The sequence below is a fragment of the Euphorbia lathyris genome, chromosome 6 (assembly GCF_963576675.1).
Source record: "Euphorbia lathyris chromosome 6, ddEupLath1.1, whole genome shotgun sequence".
Lineage (NCBI taxonomy): Eukaryota > Viridiplantae > Streptophyta > Magnoliopsida > Malpighiales > Euphorbiaceae > Euphorbia > Euphorbia lathyris.
The window spans coordinates 70,596,474-70,612,649 of record NC_088915.1 but is presented as its reverse complement, the minus strand read 5'-3'; the positions used below and the strand labels follow the sequence as shown (position 1 = coordinate 70,612,649).

General features: G+C 39.2%; 1 protein-coding gene across 1 annotated transcript; it reads right to left on the bottom strand.

The window, feature by feature from the left end:
* Positions 1-1,139: 1,139 nt before the first annotated feature.
* LOC136231991 (mediator of RNA polymerase II transcription subunit 16) lies at positions 1,140-15,848 on the bottom strand. Its single transcript, XM_066021026.1, has 16 exons — positions 15,173-15,848; positions 14,360-14,428; positions 14,145-14,233; positions 13,283-13,395; positions 13,026-13,127; positions 8,440-8,530; positions 7,483-8,079; positions 6,682-7,282; positions 6,479-6,558; positions 6,284-6,366; positions 5,017-5,253; positions 4,589-4,760; positions 3,875-4,395; positions 3,494-3,670; positions 2,534-2,911; positions 1,140-2,137 (listed from the first exon to the last, which is right to left on the bottom strand). The coding sequence occupies exons 1-16, from the start codon at positions 15,454-15,456 to the stop codon at positions 1,991-1,993; spliced, it is 3,741 nt and encodes a 1,246-aa protein (XP_065877098.1). The 5' UTR covers positions 15,457-15,848; the 3' UTR covers positions 1,140-1,990.
* Between the last annotated feature and the right edge of the window lie 328 nt (positions 15,849-16,176).

Here is a 16,176-nt window from a genome sequence, read left to right as displayed (position 1 = left end):
CCTTTTCCAACGAGACTGGTGAAAAGAAGGCACCCCCTTTATCTGCTAGTAACAGACTCCCATCCGTTCTTCTCAACCACTGTTCCCCTCCACCCCCAATTAGACGACGAGGTTGAACCTTTAACCATGGTCCCCATTCTTTCTTCATCTGTTCAGGTGAACTTGTAAAGAGTTTATGGCAAAAGATGTCAGTATGTCCAAGCATCCCACAAAAATAGCAGAAATACGTAAGTCTTTCATATTTAAACTGAACAATGTGTGAGATCCCGTCCACCGTTTTTATGCGTTTCCATCTTTTTAGAACCAAACGTACATCCAGCAAGATTCTGACCCTCATATAGTTACGCCATCCACCAATGTTATTATTCGGATCATAGGACAAGAAGGAACCCACCATGATCCTCCCCAGGCTTTAGACGATGTAATATTAAGAGATGACTATCAAAAGCCCAAGGCCCCGCCTCCATAACACGATCAATATCAACAGTATGGTAAAATTGGAATAAGTACCTTTTGTCTGGTAGTTTTTGGACACAAAGGCCTCCGCCCGGCCTCAATATGCTCGCCAATCGGTGTTCCATCGCCGGAAAATGAATTGATCGGTCCGTCAATTCCATCGCCGGAAAATGAATTGATCGGTCCGTCAAAAGTCTTCCTACCAGAAAAAGATTCGAATCTATAATTTGGCTGTCCGATTGCTCTTCCGGTATGGCCACCTCCTCTTTCTCATCATCTTCCATAGAAAGATTTTCCATAAAATTCTCCATCGATTCTTCTCCAGCAAACTACTCAGTTCAGGCTCCCTCTGATAGAGCTGGTCAGAGGACAAATCGCAATTAAAACCAATAAGGAAATAAAGAGCAATGGCCTCAAGAATGGTCCGAGGAGAAAATCGCACAAAACCGATCAAGAAACAGTGATCGCTGAACACTGATTGCAAAACCCCTAAACCCTCAACGTGGAGAGAAGCTCAAGAAACCTCTCTAACTTGGAGAGAAAAAAATTTTATCTGTACTTTTAATGATTCAAAATATTAAGTTCATTTATAATTTATCTATTTATTATTTAGTTTATATATTTAAATAGGTAAGAATACCCGCAACTACATATATTGGGACGAGAACTAAATTAGAGTAATAAAACGCAACGAGTAGATACATATCACAGTTTACCATTCACCTGGTTACAACGCATCCTAAAACTTCAAACTTGCTTGCCATGCGTTGAATACAGAATTTACTTGTCAATTTATTTCATGTATCAGGAAAAGAAAGAAAAGCTACGAGTGCAACTGTATGTCGTTACTACCAGCAAACTGAACTAATTATCCCCTGCTTTATTATATACTGCAAAACTGCGTCTATCATTTGCCAAAATCACTTGCACAATGCACGAAAACTCTTCTGTCACTAGTGTTTCCACGTTTCATGTCGGTTTATATTTCCATTTCTTTTCTGTTTCCTAGCTATATTTTTATAGAAACGACTTCCCCGATGTCCGTTTCCGTGTCAGTTTCCAATTCCGTGCAACATAGCTTACACATACTATCCTAACCAAAACCTAACTCACAAATAATGTACAAATACTAAAATGTCACATTTTTTATCCCACTGAAGGAGCACGGGGGATACAGAGAGTAAATACTGAAATTTCTCGATAGCAAGGTGTTCTTCGGTATTCCAAGGCCGAAGTGTGACTGCCCCCAAAATATTCGAACACAATTGGTGGCACGAACATACCTCCGACGACTTTAGCATCAAGAAAACACAGGTGCTGAGAAATCTGTACAACAAAGGCAACTTTTCGTTTCCCATTAAACTGGAAGCAGACCATATTTTGGCAGTCATAGAACAGGTCTATCACTTGCAAGTTCCATCCCCAGTCAGGCTGGAGTTCTGAAGCCAGATACCCTATATACATCTGCCTGGGATTCGCTTCGGTTCCAAGTAGAGCATGAAGCCGCATATTCATTGTCCTCAACTGAACTCATCTAAACAACCCGAACCCATGTTCCGCCACACATAGGACAGCCATAGGCCCAGCGGCTGATCCACCATGCCTCTCGGTCATTTTGGCTAGGAGGATTTGTAGAACCTGGTGAAGTAAAAGCTGAAGTCTGCCGCAAGCATCTTATACACTGCATCAACATCAGACAGCCATAGTAAAAGTAGAATAAATAAGATGACACGGAGATTATGTTGACAATGGATCGGTAAGGTAGCACCGGTATAAGGGCGGCCCGGTGCATTACGCGTCCCCGCTAAGCGAGGGTCCGGGGAGGTGTCCCACCACAAGGGTGTATTGGGGGCAAGCCTTCCCTTGCCAATTTTTTTGGCAAGAGGCCGCTCCTAAGACTCGAACCCGTGATAAGTGTATATATTCAAATTAGAAAACTTGAAAGGTCAAAACAGTGAAGGATAATATGACTTTAATATTTCCTTCAGGAACTTGATATGAAATTGAGTACAAGCATATGAGTAAATAAACGGAAATAAGACAGGGAGGGAGGAAAGAACGAGGATAGAATACTGACCTTGAACCAAACGCCTTCAAGTCCGGTCTTCCACACTGCAGTAACAACATCTCTTCGAGATCCCATAATCCCGAGGTATGCTCCCAGACCAACAGACAAATTCAAGCCAAAAGCTGCATCTCTTTCAGACATTCTGCGCTTCCTTGGCCATAAACCATTAACCGCGTAAGACACATCACAATTCTCTAATGAGCTGAAATCATGAGAATCTGTGTAACTACTGAGTCTATGACTATCATCTGCAGATCCCATATCCTCTGGATCAGACCAGGGGCCACCAAACATGTTCCGCCTGTGCCACTCTTCAGATGGTGGGTGAAGTTCTAACTCACGAAGTAACAGGCCAGCAGCATCCGCTCCTCTGGGCCGCGGCATGTTCTGTTTACTCCCATGAAAAAAAGAAAATTAGATTCACCATTCAAGGTATCGAGTAGAGGTAAACACAACATTATACGTCTTAGATCATGATTGAATTTATATAAATGAACTACAAGAACAGGGGTGCTTCGAAAACCCACCCATGATCACCGAACGGAAAATCAATTGAGAAAGCATCCACAAAAATTATAAGCATTTGACTATAGGTACTGACAATTACTTAACTCATTCACAAATTTGTCGAAGGTAAATTCACAGAAAATAGAAGCTTGCTACACTAGAGTAATAACATTATCCCCTAACAAGTTATAGAAAATGTGGCTGATAATTTCATATTTAAAAAAGTGAAGTCCTAACAAAATAATCGTTAACCTTCTAGCTAGATTAAGAAACTGATGAAATAGGGCACTTTTTCAGTTTGCAAGACCCTATCACATCGTAGGATTTCAAATTGTAAAGAAGATGTAAGTCTTCCATATATCATTAAAAAATATGTAGGAGCAAAATTTCAATAAGATATTGAATGGTTTAGTTCCTAGACTATCAGAGGGATTTCACAAAATTATATCGTAACATGGATACCTGCATATGTGGGCCAAGAGATGCTTCCACAACCTCTGGCAATACAGTATAATTCCCGTCAATATAATGCAGCCGCACCTGGATGTTGCTACTTCCCACTTGAGAAACTGGCAATGGATGTGCCAGAGCTGACGTTCTCCGACAAAGATCCATTAATATGAGGAAAAGGACCTTCACCTGCATGGTAGCATGAAATTTTAAATTCATTGGTTTCTAATCTACTTAAAATCAGAATATGACAATATGCCAAATCTCTCAAAGTGGCAGGAACAATAACTCATCATCTAGGAAACAAGGACTAAACATTTAGAGGACCAGAGACCATATATCCATTTCATATCTACAAAGGAGCAGAATAATTAAGGACCACCAGTCTCCTACCTCTTCAAACGTGTATCCTTGACCAGCATTTCCATAACCCAATCTCGACCGGCCAGCAGGTCCTTCTTCAACTCCTTTGCTTCCAGGCACAAGCTGTCCACCTCGAACAGCCTGACCATCATCTGATCTGACAACAGCTTGTGTTGGTTTTGATGAAACAGTGTTGCTCTCCTCCAACTTTCCGGGTGCACCAGACTGAGGTTTTTGCGCATTTGTATCAGTGCCTCTCTGTGAACCCCCAATATATCGTGGTAATTGAGTTCGCCGAAAGAAAAAACAGAATAGTAAAAGTTGACATAATCTATGAAGGAAATGGCAATCTCCAATGAGCCGAACGGCTGGTGTTCCAGGAAAAGTTCCAGTATTGACACTTATTGGCATAAAGGAAGATGGACCAGTTATGGGGTTTGGGGTTGTATTGGCCACACCATCACTAATGCTACTAATTTTAGCAATTGCACCCTGTACCCAAGCTTGCATCTGTGTGCTTCCAGTAGAACTTGTAGTACCATTCTGAGCACCTGGAGAACATGATAAACTTCAATCAGAAGATTTCTACAATAATCAGCAGTAAGGGAATTTTTTTGGGGGAGTTTGTAGATAGGTAATAAGTTCCATTGCAGCCCTGGCACCATTCACTAGAGATGGAGAAATCCAAGAATTATGAAATAAATGGATAATGATATCAACCACTAAGCATTAGAAGACACCCACCCTGACTTGTTGCAGGAGATGTTGTACTTTGGGTAGGACTGGTTACCATGCTGCGATTAGTACCAGCTCCGGCAGTAACTGCATGACTCGCCAATGTGCGACAGAAACTTGCATAACGGCGTAAACGGGTGATAAAATGTGAAGCTAGATCAAGAACTGCATCAACATAAGCCTGCATCATTTATCACAGTTAGTGCAGGGAAGGTGGGAGATATTACTGACAATAGAGCATAGAAAGACACTTAGGCTGACTGCAAGGATCACCCCTGACTCATACAGCTATTAAATACCAAGGCATACTCATAAGGTACATGTTCAGTAGTAGATGAAAGAATAGCACTAAAGAAATGCAGAAATGAGGAAAGAGCTCTTATTATAGAAAATATTCACAAGAAAAAAGGGAACTCAATAGCAAGCCAAAAACAGACCTGAATACTTGGGACAAGGTTCGGTTCAACAGCCATTGCTTCAGGATCAATGCCAGATAACATCTCCCCAGAAGCCTGCCATGGTTCAGGTACTAGTGCAGAAGGATTTATTAGAGCTGATTCAATTCCTTTTCCTAGCATATCAAGTAGTAGCCTCGCTTGCATATCTAGAACCATTGCCCTAACCTCTTGAGCATTAGTACCTTCAAGAAGCCTACACTTTATCCTGTCAATACTCTGCATCACAGAAAACAAGTGCACCCAATCAAATAAAGAGCAATCATGAAAAACGGATTCTTAATGCATGATACTCATCAAACAAATAATGATATCCATGCAATAATGATTGGTATGAATGAAAAATGGCCCTTTTGGAGAACTTTAAACTTATTTCTGAGAACATCTTGCCAACAGGCATAACATTCCAAGATTACACAGTATAGCGAAGAAGTGAAATATTCCACATTGAAAAGCCATTCTAGGAAAAAATACAAAGTAAAAGAAAAATCTAGATACATTTTGGCCATGTTTGGCTCACGAAATGGAATGGAGGAACAGAATAGCTGTTCCATCCAATGGAATAGTTATTCAGATTCCAATGCTATTGCAATGTTTGGTTCAGAAAAGGAATGATACAAGGGATAGGTTATAGTAATGTTCAAATGAGTAGAATACTAGGGGCAGCAATTTGGGATGTTGTGTCATAATCATGCTATGTTATTAACAAAAAGAGAAAAAATGAGGAGAAAAACAAAAACAAAAAATAAGGAAATAAGGAAAAGGGAAAAGGGGGAAAATGTGAATAAAACAGGAATAATGTCCAAAACCAGAATAACAGAAAAAAGCGAAGAAAATAGGATAAAACAAAGAAAACAGCAAAAGATGGAAAAAAACAAGGAGAGAACAAAAGAAACGTGAAAAAAACGGAGAAGAAAAGAAGAAAGAGGAAAAAAGGAGAACAAATGAATAAAATTAAATTAAAAATAATCTAAAACAGAATTAATATATGGTCCAAGTATGGAATCCCCCTCCTATTCCATGAACCAAACATTGCCTTTGAGTTTTAATCTCAGATCATATCAGCTGAACAACTTCAGAATAAATAATAAATAACATTAATAGGTTGGTATAGCAACAGAAACAAAATGCACTGATAAAAAAAAATCCAGATACCTTTACTGTTACCATACAAAATAGCAACTCATAATGAACATATAAAAACAATACAATTATGATGTTTTAATGATAATAGTCCAGAAAAACGTACAGGACCAAACTGCTGTCTGTGCTGAATTGAAGGAAGAGAATGAAAATCAGCATCCAGGACAGCAATGACGCTGTTCAGTGAAACTGAAAGGAAATGAAGAACCAGAATTATAACAGAGCACCCCCCAAATCATGTTCTTTTACCGTATATGTAGAAATATATAAACAACGCCAAAATGAAGGCATATAATCATACCAATCCCATCCTCAGCAGCACTTTGTGTACATCCAACAGCATCCCACCAATCAACACCAACCAAAAGGCTCCACCAAAACCTGTCCTAACAAAAGATAATCAATATTACTACAAAACCTTGAAAAACTTGTCATAAGGCCATGGGAACTCATGAGCAGATTTCAGAAGCAATTAAAAGACAAATAAACAATAATTTCCAGTACCTCTCAGCAATTGCACGTTCCCAGGTTGATGAGTTAGCCTTCACTTGACTACTTGGCACAGCAGGGGGGAGAACGCGGATTATCCTCAGTACAGTACGGTCCTTGCTACTGTCATGCCAAACAGAAGCTGAGCAGCAGCTTGTGGAGGAGAAAGCAGGAGTAGCAATTGCAGATCCAACATTAATCTGATAGCTGTCAACAGGTGCAAAGTTTGGACCAGAGAAAATATGAACTCCACCCCGCAAAAAAGCAATAGCAATCTCCCCACCATGAGCAGAATAAACAATCCGAGCAAGTGATCTAACATCACTTGGCAGATCAAATGGATCAAAAGTGAGACTTTTTGCCTTCTCAACACCAGAATCAGAGGTCTGCCCAGATGCAACTGCTTGGTGATTCTTAAAATCATTTGTTGGGGATATGCTTGTATCGACTTTGGACACCCATACTGTTTGCATAGGAGCCTGCCCACCAAAACTTGAAGTAGGATTTCCAAATATTTGATGAAGAACAACAGGTTGGAGAGATGATTCCCAGCGCTGCACTCGCCATCCTGTAATTGAAGGACCCTCATCTGGATCATAAGGAGACATATACTGCCCTGAACAAGTCAAATAGTTATTAATATCCCAAATGCATAAATAGGCATATGTGTCTCATCTTCATGTAATTCAGATACCAGATCCTTCTATGTCTAGACACAAATCCAAGGTAGTTTGAACAGCTTAAATAGCAGCAAGCATAGAAAAGAAATGCATGAAATTCAAAAACTAGATTTCAAGTTAGAACATTGTTACGAACCTTCAACTATTACAACAGCTATCACAGAACCACCACGAGTTGGATCAAAAGCAACCGCAGTAACACCAGAGCCCCAAGTAGTGGTTGCTGCAGATTGGGCTGCAGCCTCAGGACTCACGTATGCAGAAAAATTTGAAACAGGTGAACAATGAAGCGACACACTGTTGCTGAAATCTTGATCTGTATGCTTTTTCCCTTGCTTTACTTCAGAAATTAAATATTCTTGCCAACTGAACAAATAAGCCGCCAAAGGAGCAAAACCAGACCAATTAGGTGGATTAAGAGAAGGTGGGACCCCACTGCTGGTGCTTGTCTTTGGAGTTGCTTGAAATCCAGGTCCAGGCCCAGGAGTAACCTCCCAAACAACAACGGTAGATGGGTTCACAATTGGAACACCTGCAACATGCATGGCTCCACTATCCGTTATGATAGCATCAGCAGCCATAATCCCACTAGGTCCAGCACCCAAGAGTCCTTTGCTTGTGCAGAACCACTCTGGCGTCGCATTACTCTGACTAGGAGGCCACTGGGACCAATGTAGTTGCACAGAGCCCGATGAGAAAACAGAACAAACACACAGAAAATTGGGCCACCTAGCTGACATATAAGCAGATACAGTGTCAATGATAGCTTTGCTAGTTGCTTCGTTATATTTGAAAATATTAATTAAAATTGTAATCGAGACTGCAATTGCAAAGTTATTAACAGATAACCACCTTTATGAGCAGACATGCATGCAACATACATAACTACAACCTGATAATGTGTTGAAATTTTTTTTTACCTCAATTTGTATTTTTCTCTCAATGCCTATATGCTTTATATTATTTGTAGCAATTAGAAGTAAGAAAACCTATTACTCTCTATTCCTCTTCTCTAGCCATAACCACAACAAAATCTTATTCTTCCAAGGAAAAAACAGACAAAAGGCTGAATGAAAAAAAGGGATAAAAAAACCTGAAGTTTGAGACTGTTGTGAAAGAAATTTCTCCTCAAAAGTTGACTTTGAATTCACAGAACTACTGGATTTTGATGACAGCCACCTATACTGATTTGCTATGAGAAGTTAGATAATAACCAAAATTCACAATATACAAACATAATGACATAAATAGCATTCAATCATCACAACATCAAGATTGGACAATGCAAATAAATGTCTAAAGAGAAAAGCAAAAGGAATCTTTTGAATGCAAGAATTAAAAAAAATGAAGAGATCTTCAAGAATAAATAACAGCACCTTCATGGCCTCAAGGTTAGAAGAAACCAGATAAGCATTAATGCATTGTTGAGACAAGAGTTTGTCCAACAAAGCGAACTACAAGTCTACAAGTATCAGATAGTATGTATTTTAAATAGCAGAGAAACACTAAATTAGAGCACTCGGCTACATATTAAGCAACTATGATATAACTAGGCATAACTCCGCCTGTGAGGGTCACTTGGTGGCCTTTACAGCCGGTCCCAAGCCCGGACAAAGGAGGAGGGTTGCGGTAGGTTTGTGGCGGCCAGCGTAAAACTTAGCCACATCTTATGACATGAACCATAATATAAATACCGTTGGGGCGTTCCCTACTCAGCGACGCGCTGCACTTCCTAGACCCGGGTGTAGTGATAAATGTGCAAGGGTTGCTAGGTCGTCGCCCCGAAGCGGCGCGCCACCCCAGGACCCGGGGGTGGTGTCAAATATGCAAGGGTTGCGGGTAAATAAGCTAGTCCACGGTAATGGTAGGGGTAGGGGTAAGGGTAGTAGGTTACGCTTTGGGACATGGAACATAGGTTCTTTGACAGGAAGATTAGCTGAAATTGTAGATGTTATGAAGAGGAGGAGAATAAATATATTATGCCTACAAGAAACCAAGTGGGTTGGAGCCAAGGCTAGAGAGATAGCTCCTTGGGGTTATAAGCTTTGGTACTCAGGAAAGGATAAGGGTAGAAATGGAGTAGGTATTCTTATTGATAGGGAGTATATTGATGAGGTAGTAGCGGTGTCTAGGAAGAGCGATAGAATTATGAGTGTTAAGCTAGTGATAGGGGATGAGGTTGTGAATGTCATTAGTGCATATGCGCCACAAATAGGATTAGATGTGTCTATAAGACAAGCTTTTTGGGATGACTTAGAGGAAGTGGTGCAACAGGTTCCTAGGGATGAAAAAATGGTACTAGGGGGTGATCTCAATGGACACGTGGGTTCTAGGCGAGATGGGTTTGAGAGTGTTCATGGAGGGTATGGTTTTGGAGATAAGAATGAAGCAGGAAATGATATTTTGGAATTCGCATCAGCCTATGACTTGAGTATCATGAACACATGGTTTATGAAGAGAACATCCCACTTAGTGACTTATCGGAGTGGCGGTAATGCGAGCCAAATTGACTTCTTCTTAGTAAGGAGTGCTTGGAGAAAGAGTTATATTGATTGTAAGGTGATCCCTGGTGAGAGTACGACAACCCAACATAGAGTAGTGGTGCTAGATTTTCGAAGTAGGAAATGTATAAGAAAACAAACACCTCAAGTAGAGACTAAGATTAAGTGGTGGAAATTGCAAGGGGAGAATCAACAAAAATTTGTGGATGAGATGACCAAAAAAGATATTTGGACTTGCAATATGGATTCAGATATAGATTCAATATGGAATAAGATGGAGCATAGTATAAGGGAAGTAGCGAAGGAAGTTCTAGGGGAATCTAAAGGTAGCATGCCACCGGGTAAGGACACATCTTGGTGGACAGAAGAAGTACGACAAGCAGTAAAGAGTAAGAGAGAATCCTATAAACTATTGGGGAAATGTAGGAGTGACGAGAACTACGAAAAATACAAAGAGGCTAAAAGGGAAGTAAAGAAGGTCATACGAGATGCTAGAGCAAAGGTGAATCGGGATCTGTATACAAGATTGGATACGAAAGAAGGGGAAAGAGACATATATAGAATTGCTCGGATGAGAGATAGGAAGACGCGAGATCTCGGAAAAGTTAAATGTGTGAAGGATGTGGACCAGAAAGTCCTAGTTGGAGATAAGGATATCAAGGAACGATGGAGGTCCTATTTTGATGACTTATTTAATGGAGATCGCCAACAAGATGTTGGAGATATAAGTATCCATCACGATATGATAAATCATGAATGCCTGCGGAGAATTCAAAAGGGTGAAGTCAAAATGGCATTAAGTAAGATGAAGTTGAAGAAAGCAGTAGGACCTGATGGCATCCCTATTGAGATTTGGAGATGTTTGGGAGAAAGAGGAATCGAATGGTTGACGACGTTCTTCAACAAAATTTGGAGAAACAATAAGATGCCATCAGAATGGAGGAAAAGTACCTTAATCCCTTTGTATAAGAACAAAGGCGATGTCCAAGATTGTGCCAACTATCGGGGAATCAAATTAATGAGTCACACTATGAAACTTTGGGAGCGAGTGATTGAACAAAGGCTAAGGAGGACGGTGAAGATCTCGGAAAACCAGTTTGGCTTTATGCCGGGAAGATCAACTATGGAAGCCATCCATCTAATGAGACAATTAATGGAGCACTATCGAAATAAGAAGAAAGACTTGCATATGGTTTTCATTGACTTGGAGAAAGCATATGATAAGGTACCAAGGGAAGTACTTTGGTGGGCCTTGATAAGGAAAGGCATTTCGCGGAAATATATTGACATCATAAAGGACATGTATGAGGGAGTATGCACGAGTGTACGTACTAGTGTTGGGAAAACTGAAGAGTTTCCTATTACGATTGGAGTGCATCAAGGTTCCGCACTAAGCCCATTTCTTTTTGCCATCGTTATGGATGAACTAACAAGTTCACTTCAAGATGGTATACCATGGTGCATGCTGTTTGCAGATGATATTGTGTTGGTTGATGAGACGAAAGAAGGAGTGGAGATGAAGTTGGAACTATGGAGGCAAACTCTAGAATCTAGAGGCTTTAAGTTAAGTCGAAGTAAGACAGAATATTTGGAGTGTAAGTTTAGCGGCCGTAGGAGTAGGGAGGCAGGGACAATCACCCTAGATGGGAGAGTTGTTCAGGCCTCGGATTGCTTCCGGTATTTAGGATCTATTATCCAAACGGATGGAGAAGTAGATGGAGATGTTGCCCATAGGATTAAAGCTGGTTGGTCGAAGTGGAAGAGTGCTACGGGTTTCCTTTGTGATCCCGGCATGCCTAATAGATTGAAGGGAAAATTCTACCGGACGGCAATTAGACCAGCATTGTTATATGGTACGGAGTGTTGGGCAGTGAAACACTGCCACATCCATAAGATGTCGGTGGCGGAGATGCGTATGTTGAGATGGATGTGTGGTCACACGAGAAAGGACCGGGTGCGTAATGAAATAATTAGGACAAAAGTAGGGGTTACATCTATTGAGAATAAAATGAGAGAAAACCGACTAAGGTGGTTTGGCCATGTGAGACGTAGAGCGCTTGATGCGCCGGTTAGGAGAACCGAAGAGTGGCAAAGGGATGTAGTGGTGAGGGGTAGGGGAAGACCTAAGCAAACTTGGAGGAGGGTGATCGAGAGTGATATGAGTTTATTGGGAATTGAGGAAAATATGGTAGTGGATAGGACGGAGTGGAGGGAGCGAATCTGTGTCGCTGACACGACTTGATTTTCACGGTTTTATATGATGGTTCATGTTAGCCGACCCCGAATCATTTCGGGACTAAGGCTTTGTTGTTGTTGTTGTTGTTGTATGATATAACTAGGCATGAGTTTGACTTTCTAAAATGAGGCTGCTTGACAGAAAGGGACCATGAATTCTAAGAAAGATGCATACCTAGACAAATGAAAGAGATTATCAACAATCGATGAACAAATTGTCGGGAATGTCAACACATTAAGACAACTCTAATATGAGAGCAGGACAACAATCTATGTGCATAAACTTAGGTGCATTCAGCATTCTCAAACAATCAATTAAGTGTACGACTAAGGGGGTGTTAAATAACCTCGTTCACCGCTATGTAAAAAGAATTAAGTGCTTATTAGTTTCGAAATGTTTGCTAGTAATACCATATGAAAGTTTCAAAAGTTAAAATTTTACTTGATCAAGTTTTCATGTATGTAAAAGCATTTAATTTTGAATTTTAACCTGAAAACAATTAACAGTAGAATTTTAATTTTCTCCACAAATTAACTTGTATATACTTAGAAGATCTATGTATTATAGCTTTCCTATTTTTTTGTTAAATTGATTTTTGTATCTTTAAAATACCTTTTATACCCTTAAATTCAAAATGTCTAACCGCCTAAGACTATGTCAATTAAATAGATAGTTGGAAACCAAATGTAAGAAGCCTATGTCGGTCCTTTCCTTTTTGAAGATTGAAGGAAGAAAAGATATTGGAGAAAAATTAATTGATCTGTACTGTAACCAAGGTAAGTTTGTCTTGACAAAACAAATTCTTTCACATCATAATTCTTCTCCATTAGATAAAACCATAGATGATGTCCAATTCAATATAACTATAGTTGAGTAAATCAAAATAGCCATTAATATCTTTCAAAAAAAAAAACCATTAATAATAAGTTAATAACTAGATACCGGAGAAACGCCGGATAACCACTTAGTGACAACTGCAATATCTTGTCTCCATTCATGTTCACGCTGCCAGCTACTAGCATCACGCACTAAATTAGCTGGACCCTATAAAACAAAAGATATGAGCTACATAAGACTTGGAACAATTGAATACCAAGAAACATTTTTATGTAGAATGCTGCAAGATATAACTATAGTTGAGTAAATCAAAATAGCCATTAAAAGCTTGCTTCATGGTGAAAACTAATAACACAGCTTACTTGTGAAGGCTGAGTCCAGATAGTTATTCTCCCATGGAAATTAGCTATTAGCAAGGCCCGAGGACAAGAAGTAGGGGACCATTCAATAAACTGAACAGAATCACGAGGAGAATCTGCATAGAAATTAGGAATTAAAGGCAAAATGGAATTAGAAAATTAAAATTGAATGTATATGGAAAAAGAAAATGTAGTCATTTTGACAAGCAAAGTAGCAAATAATAGATAACTATAACTGAGATCATATGCATTAGTATGAGATTCTGACAACAATTTAACACATCAATTGGCACTTAACTTCATCGTGCAGCTAAAATTGTGTTGAGACAAACAATGTTTGAATACATAAAACAAATTGTGTGTTTCTCATGCTAAAAAATAGCATGACCAACGTTGTCAAGCCATAAGAGAATTGCTAAAGTCGTTATAAATCAAAAGGCCACAAACGCAGGTTAGTAACAGCCAAAATTTCCATAACTCCCTTTTGATAGCTGTTATCAACTTTTTATCATTAGAACACATGATACAGTTGTTCCAATCATATAACCCTACATAATTCAATTCATTTGACTAGGGCCTGCAAATTGAAATTAAATGGGGTTACAGATGAATGTAGAATTTGCATTATCCATATCTGAATCCTCATAAGTTGGAAAAAACCAACAATCATATTCGATTCTCAAGCCATAAAATGAAGCTTTTAATTACTACTTGGATCTCAGTTTAACAATGCTCATCAGCGCTAGTTTACATTCAATACCCATGGAACTGAAAAATGAGGTTGAGTTGATGACAATAGCATGTTTACTTCAAAAGTTCTAACAATTGGATAAAGCGGAGAAAGCAGTAAGGTAAAATCAACTACCTGCAATCACATTAAAAACTGCACATTCAGTTGGTCTCTCTGGGATAATAATATGTACAGGGATCCAGAATGGTGGATTCGCATTAGAGCTGAGAGAAAAATATTCAATCAGAATTTCTATTTTCAGAGACAAGAAATTACGATACAGGCTTTCATTTATCTTCAGTTTTTAGCTTCAGAATAATACATCAGCAGTTGAAAAATAGTACACTGACCTTGGAATTCTCGCACAGGTTTCTGATGCACAAGCTATAGCATTCAATTTCCCACACCAAGCAACACCACTGAGAAGACAAACATTTAAATAAGGGTCGCTCATAATATATACATCTTACTATAGCATAACCAACATAAGAAAACATTAAATACATTCAGCATCTCAAATTCCATATTAGGAGAATCTTAGTATAATAGAAATGAAAGACTTCTGGATACATATATCTTAGTTAGGCAGCTATGATGCACATTATTAGGACTAGGATAAGGATAGGCCAAAGCTATTACTGGTTGGTGTGGCATAAATTTCGATTATCAGAGCACAATTTCATACTAAGGCACGTGGAGAAGTAGAAGAATTGTATGATAAAACATAAAGATTCAGAACCCTAAAACAATAAACTTGAAAACAAGCTGCACTGAGTACGAATTTCGAAAGAAACATGAAAACTCTATCTCCTGCTTCTCTTTTCTTTCTAGTACTTCCATTTCCTCACTTCAACTTCCTCGACTAAAATACACTAAAACGTTGATACTATGATCAAGCTCCACAATCGAAAGAAACAAAATATGTTGATACTGTGATCAAGCTCCACCAGAGAAGCTCAAATTCCAATAAAAGAAAATCTCAGCGCTTACGAATCAATTTGCACTAAATCAAAATTCAAGCAACGGCTACTAAAAAACACTAAACCCCATCAACTTCCACCTGAACCCCAACTAAGAAGGCTCAATCACGCGCATAAGCAAACATTATTCGCTCAAATTAACTTAAAAGAGGGAAATGAAACTGCCTTGCACCAAAATTTTACCTAAAATTACGACAAAGCTCAGGCACGCTCATCTTATGCTTCAAATTAGAGCGAGGTTGCTTAAGCCGAATACAGAAAACAGTAGCCGGACTAACAGAATCCTCCTCCATTGGATCGTCAGGTTTCTCAACACTTTCTTCCTCGCTGCTAACAGGCTCGGACTTCTCCGAGCCGGCCGCCTTAGCAACAATATCCAGGGACTGGGCCACAGTCTCCTCCTCCGTGTCCTTATTTCCTCCTCCAGAGCCCACTTGTTGCTGTTGTTGTTGTTGTTGATTATTCATTTGTCAAATAAAACCCGAAAACCTATATATAATATATGTGTGTATGTATATATTTATCAATATAGTTAGAGAGAGAAACAGACAGAGAAAGAGAGAGAAAGAAAGATTAAATGAATCTGAGTGGTGCAAAAGTCGCAATTGAGGGCCACAGAAAACACTGTGGAGAGAGAGATAGTGGGGTAATTGTGTGTGTGAGTGGGTTAAAAGAGAAATGGGATTTGAAATTCGAGGATTTGTGATTTCAGATTTGGCTTTTTAGGGTTTTTGTTGAGATTCTCAGGTTTTTGGAAATTGGGTATGAAATGAGAGTAGAAAGAGAAAAAGGAGTTTGTTTGATTCTGTTTTTGCTTGCTTTATGGTCGTTTTACTGGGCTTTTTTTCCTATTGTTCAAGTTCAAGAGAGGCTTCTTCTTCAACTCCATTGTCAATGAAAACAATGCTTAGTATGTAACTATATACTAAATTTGTCAATTTTTGTTGTTTGTTAATTGTTTTACACCGGAGTTTAGACCCTTTTTGGTTGAGGCAATTTCGTGTCGCGAGGTATTGAGTTGGGAGTCTAGACAGAACGTATTGATTGAATCCGATTCTCAATTGCTAATGTATGCAATTCGGCGAGATACTAGTAGCAATTCGGCTCTCGATCTAATTATCGAAGATTGCAAACTCCTACTTAAGGATATTGTTAATGTGTCTATCTCATTTATTCGTAATTAGCAA

Excerpts from the sequence above, each read along its gene's own strand:
- LOC136231991 (XM_066021026.1), bottom strand. The coding sequence starts at position 15,456 with ATGAATAATCAACAACAACAACAACAGCAACAAGTGGGCTCTGGAGGA. Across the intron at positions 14,429-15,172 it reads GAGCTTTGTCGTAATTTTAG|TGGTGTTGCTTGGTGTGGGA; the intron begins GTAAAATTTTGG and ends TTGTCTTCTCAG. Across the intron at positions 8,531-13,025 it reads GGTTATCCGGCGTTTCTCCG|TATAGGTGGCTGTCATCAAA; the intron begins GTATCTAGTTAT and ends ATAGCAAATCAG.